General features: G+C 34.4%; 1 protein-coding gene across 2 annotated transcripts in view; it reads right to left on the bottom strand.

Annotated features, from left to right (window-relative positions):
- Positions 1-202: 202 nt before the first annotated feature.
- Positions 203-6,000, bottom strand: part of LOC149936087 (cell adhesion molecule Dscam1-like) — a 90,706-nt gene continuing 84,908 nt past the window's right edge. Inside the window, exons 19-26 of one of the 2 annotated variants that reach the window (XM_090154035.1) lie at positions 4,494-4,679; positions 2,793-3,086; positions 2,550-2,726; positions 1,939-2,171; positions 1,761-1,869; positions 1,548-1,689; positions 1,357-1,484; positions 203-644 (exon numbers count right to left, since the gene is read on the bottom strand). In XM_090154035.1, the coding sequence (XP_090010161.1) occupies positions 565-644; positions 1,357-1,484; positions 1,548-1,689; positions 1,761-1,869; positions 1,939-2,171; positions 2,550-2,726; positions 2,793-3,086; positions 4,494-4,679 (1,349 nt within the window). In that variant the 3' untranslated portion in view covers positions 203-564. The remainder of the gene's footprint in view (positions 645-1,356; positions 1,485-1,547; positions 1,690-1,760; positions 1,870-1,938; positions 2,172-2,549; positions 2,727-2,792; positions 3,087-4,493; positions 4,680-6,000) is intronic. The other variant, XM_090154036.1, reaches the window with a different exon arrangement.

Genomic DNA, 6,000 nt, shown 5'->3' with positions numbered 1-6,000 from the left:
GGCTACGCCCCTGCTGCCACTTGTTTAGCAAGTAAGACTATCGCTCGGACGAGTAAGAATAAAATAAAATGAAATGAAAATAATCCAAATTGATGCGTTCACATTTTACAACCCAAATAGGAAGCCTTATAAAAGACCAAAGTTTATTAAAAATAGACGTGGATAAATAACAGCAATGTATTTTATTTGTTTGTCAGTTATATTATGAAACATTTCCGTAAATTTAGATCGGAATCTCATCAAGGTCCATGTATACACTGTGAATGAAAAAGTTTCGACGGTTTCTCCATTTGAACACGAAGTTTTCAAGTTTCTTAACTGCTACGGAAGTATACATGTACATGTATATATATATATTTATATATATATATATATATATATATATATATATATATATATATATATATATATATATATATTACAGTATTCCTTATCAAGAAACAACTGGACATAACGCGTTGAATTTGTTACGTTATCGCAAGGCACAGTCAGTCATTTGTTTTTAAATTACTATATACAAATTAAAACGTTGTCTTATTACAACCGATTTCGGTGTGTACAACTTCAATGAAGATAAACGTCATATTCTGACTTTGGCTTTGACGTTCGAACCATGTAGAATGGTAAACTAGAGAGATCTTTGGCTGTAAATGGAAGGTACAATTAACAAAGTTGAATAGTTTAAATTCAAAACCAAACTACATTGAAGGAATGATAAATTTAATAAGTTTGTAATGAGGTGAACTTGAAAACCATGCCATATACCAAAAGGGGTGTGATCAAAATATCAGAAGTATATACTCTGATACTTTTAATGTTATTTGCTCGAAATATGCACCTTGGCAGATTTTGGTCCAAGAATTTGAAGAAAACGTGGAAAAATTAGTTACTCCCCCTTAATTTGAGCCCGTTCGGTACGCCCCTGAAGAGATTTTAGAAAAATATTAGTAAAATATGGCTAATGGATAAGAAAATATATCTTCACAGTGTAATGATTAGATCGTTAGGCGGAGTAATAAATGCCACTAATTTTCAGCTGTGATTCGGTGTATGCTTTTAAGGTTTGGCAGGTAATAGCCTTGCGTACCTGCGAATGTACATTTTCTTATTTTTAATGCCAGGATTAATGCTCATCTCATAAGAGATTTTTTATATACTTCTGGTACAATCCATTTTATTAAACCAACTTTTTAAAAGATCACAATTCATGCATCCAAAAAATGTACACAATTAAAAATCATGTGTAATATATGTAATTCAGGTAACAGGAAATGGAGGTTTGAAACTAGCAAAATACCATAGCATTGACCTTACGCAATTTTTACAAACAGATTAATATTTAAAAGAAGGCCTTACCTTGTTTTAAATCACACCTGTAGTCTCTGTCACACTCGGCTTCTGACATTTCCTGAACTTCACCAGAGTTTACTCCTTGGCCAACAGGTTCAAAGTCCTCAGGATTACTTTCGTAATCTGTTGGTCCACTGTTCAGACATTATATAGTTATTGTATTTAAAACAATAAATGTTCTTTCAACTTTGATTTACTTTTCATGATATCCGTAAATGTCTCTAAGCATTCTATCGCTAGTGTCTTTCATTCTATGATTAGAAAGTTTGTTGTACTTCGTCCATTCCCTCATCGGATATGGTTTGAATTCGGAGAATTTGGCTTCTGGCTTTGTAGTATCTGAAAGACAACGACAACGTCAAAACCGATGGCTTTCGCACCAAATAATTCAAGTTAGCCACAACAAATACCTTCATTCAAAAATAAAAAATCACCGTATGTTTTCTCTTGCTGCGGAGACACTGGATGCAAAGGTTGGTAGTCGTGAACCACTCCGCTGTTACGGGTCTGATATGTAAACTGAAAATTAAAATGGAACATCTTTTAAGTTATGTATATTAATTGCGTAAATATTCCGCTTCAATTAACCTGTTTTGGTGGGAATGGAACGTCATAGATATGTTGATTTCTCTGGTCAGCTGGACGATGCAAACTACTGGTGTGACCTGACGATGATTCGCTTTCAGCCGAGTACATTGAGACGCGAGTTGTGGCGTATGGTGATGGATAGTATAGAGCCTCCCTTTGAGCTTCGTAAAGTTTCTTTCCAACCGAAGTCATTGATATGTTATCTCCTTTGCCATCACCCGCACCACGGTTATCTGTACATGATTTAGAATAGATTAACTCACACGCTATTATAACTTGTTTTTAGTTGAATCTGCAACTGTGAGACCGAGCAAAAATGGGGCCAGTTTTTTTAAATGTTTGAAAATTTTAATTGGTTTTAACTTTTGGTATTTTGATATTTTTTAAACAAAATCTTCTCAACCGCATCAACTACTTTAACTGTGTAAAGTTTAGAAGCATTTATACAAAGTTTATTTTTCAGATTTAATGGCCAAAGGTTTAGTAGTAACCACATTAATAATAATAATAATAATAATAATAATAATAATAATAATAATAATAATAATAATTCTCCTTGCTCCCTCAGTCAATTGCTGTTGTACAAAAATTTGGTTTTTACTACCACATACCTTGGTCAGGATTGGCAGCGTTATTTTCACGTATCCTATTGCGTTTCAAGCAAACGACCAAGATAACTAGAACTATGACTAAAAGAACTACTCCGGAACACACGAGCGGAACCACCACGGGTAAACTTCGGAAAAAGGACGGAGGATTCTCGGGGGACAAAATTGGAGAGACCGTGGCTGTAAAACAAAACAGATCGTTAGATGACCATCTTATCTAATTGAATGAATTGAAAACTACGTCACCTCCATTGAGAGTCAGCGTGGAAAATACAAATTCGGCTTCCGTTGAACCAGCTGGATTGTGAGCAGACATCAGAAGGTTGTACCAAGAACCGGCGGCTAACCCTGGCACTATAAACTTCTCCATGGACGGGCTGACACTGTTAGAAATCATATTCCAATGCCGTTGACCCCTTTGTTTCAACTGGACAGCGAAAAATGTCACTGGACAACCACCATCTTCCCAAGCTTGCAAATTCAACTGCACGCTTGACGAGTTCACCGTTAACAGTTCTCGCTTACTCGGCGCTACTGGTGCTAAAATGGACACCAAATTAAGGATGCTTTTAAAATATATCGATTAACTAATTCACTTTCTCTAGAATTATTTTAAAAATTTTATTCTTGGATAATTGATAAAGAAACTCAATTAATTAATTAATTCAATTCAATTATTCAATTATTTTATTAAATATATCTTTTAAGGTTACTTAAGATATAGATCAATAAAAATTCATTCACTTCCATTTGCAGATGACAAAATTAAATTTAAATTAATTATGCAAAGTGACAAAATAATGAGGTGGACTAAAATCATTATTAATAACCAACATTTTGGTATTCTCCGGAAACCTATCGCTTGATGTCGCTTTAAGGGTTTCTAGAAAAGAATCGCTGCAATCGATAGACGAATGTGTCGGAATGTAGTCATTTATAGTTTTATACACTTCCATAAAATGACTCATCTTTATTTACCACAAAGGTCAAGGTCGAAGGGTCAGATGTTCTGTTTAGAAGAATGAATTTTGAGATATACTTTATTTTATCATTATAGGTTTTTAAAGTTCTATCAACTTAATATCTTTTTTAACATGGCATTTGCATATTAAGCCCTTCTACCGACATTTTCATAAATTTTCTAATGGAAACTCTTTGAATGTTTAGTTCCGTTTTCTGCCACTAAATGATATAATCACTCCCAGAGCATCGCTTCTTTAGGATGAAGTAGATTTTCTACAGTGGCTGTGGGCCCTGGTAAACTCGTGGAAATTAAAAAAGCAAAAAAATAAGCGATATGGGAATTGAGAAAGATGTTTAAAGTGGGACTTAAGACTGCCATTTACTATCCTTTGTAAAATAATTTAAAACAATTAAAATGTGGTCTGAACGGATCAAGATAAATATTTATAGAAAAATATCCGAAAAAGAACCCCGACCATTTATTTAAAGGTCGACTAAATTGTTTATGATTTTCGCTGGAACTTATTTGACTGTATAGCATATGTACTATGCAGATAGTCAACTTCCAGTGAAAAGCATAGTTAGTTGAACACTATAGTCTGAATTTAAGCCATTCTGCTTCAAAATCGCTATTGAAAATAAAAAAAAATTATTCGTTCTAAGTTTAATGCTCGATAGTAGCGTATTAGCTGGTAGAACCTCAAAATCTCGCTTTAGTATCTAGCCAGCTACTTAACACTATTAGCGGAGATTTCCAATTTTAGTTGGTTTGTGAAGCGAAAGTGGAAAATATGCTAGTAGCGAGCATTAAAATGTGGCTTGGGAATATTATATGTAGTTTCCATTTTAGCTAAGGGCGCGTTGCCACGAATCAAAACGGACGGAAATCGTCTCATTCTTAGGGTTTCGCTTTAATCACATTACAGTAAAGTATATTCGGTTTCGAGGCATGAATGTGTCCGAAGGTAAAGGTAGAATATTTACGGGCTCCTTGAGTGGTGAGGCTAATAGTTTCGCTGGGTTCGCTCCTCCCGATGATGTTAGAGGCCAAGATGTAGAAATGATAATTAGTGCCGCACGTCAGAGACTGAAAGGTGTAAGACGTGGTGTCTCCAGAGACGTTGACTCGTTCCCAGTCAGCCGCGTCGTGCTTGTAATAGATCGTGTAACCTTAAAGACGCCGAGAGAAACAACAGGATCCAATGTTTAGAAGCGTGTAAATTACAAACATTCACGTTACGTTTCAGAGGTTGCTAATGACCTACCAATGAACATCACGAACAGGTTAACTTTATTCTATTATAACGACCCAATACCAAATGAGACACGCATTCAAGATATCAATTTGAATTACGCATTCCAAAACTGATAATGCTAAGCCGTTAAAACTGTAGCGTAGGAGGGACATGCACACAATTAAGAAAAAACAAGCAATTATACATACACCCATACGTTTTGGGTGGCACGTGCCCCCTGTTCTCCCTGACTTCACCACTATATTAAAACTCTTTATAAAAAGAACACTTCTAAAATGCGTATTTATTGGTGCATCAACATTAGAGAGCTGCATTTGAAAAGAAACGGCCACTATTCACGTCGGAACAATACCTATTCCCATCCAAGTTCCGTCATATATTTGTCATTCAACCATTCCCATTCCATTTCACATAAATATTCTCATTGTGACCAGAGAAAAAATCCACTCCCAAACTCTAAATTACTTAGTTAATCAATTTCCTAACCGAAATTAAGATATTAATCTGATTACCGCCCATTCCCGCGGTAATCAAACGTTTACCTTGTAAAAAGGGTAAAAAAACCATTTCCTTTTAGATTTAGCTGAAATATAACCAGTTTAAATATCGGAGAAATTGCGTAATCGATCGATTCAGAACAAGAAACTTACTGACAACCAATAATTTTTTCTTTTGTTTTCAGAATTTTTATGAGTGTGACACCGAAATTTGTATTATTATTCTTATGATATTTTTTGTTTTCCTGTATTTCAAAATATAGATTTTTTTTAAATTTCAAGTTAGTAATATTTTATATTTAATCCGGGCTACTATCCTAGATTTCTTTTTAATTAAGAAAATCGGTTAAACACTTTCGGAGAAACTAACAAAATTAAATGCAAAAAGTACGTTTTTTTTTATAGACAACGCTCTCGCAAAGATTGTTAAAAATTGGGAAGTCAACTTATTTCCAGGGAAGCTAAGATCGCAAAGTTTCCTTTCTAATCTTAGGGTAACAAAGTTTTTAAGGTTACTTGCGCGCATAAAATGACCAAACTTAAAAAAAATCAAACAACGGAATTTGCACAATTTTCGAAATTTAAAAATATATAAACTAGCTTATAGTTTCGGCTTGTTAAGGGCATCACCGCTTAACCCTGAAGATGGCCTGAACAAGCCGAAACGATAGTTGGCTTTTACATTCTTAACATAGCGTAAATGATATATCTTTGTTTTTAAACGTTTTAATATCAAAT

This window comes from Leiobunum rupestre, chromosome 7 (genome assembly GCF_980474605.1).
Source record: "Leiobunum rupestre chromosome 7, qqLeiRupe1.1.hap1, whole genome shotgun sequence".
Lineage (NCBI taxonomy): Eukaryota > Metazoa > Arthropoda > Arachnida > Opiliones > Sclerosomatidae > Leiobunum > Leiobunum rupestre.
Note: the sequence above shows the minus strand (reverse complement) of the source record. Positions and strands in the feature narration are given on the sequence as shown.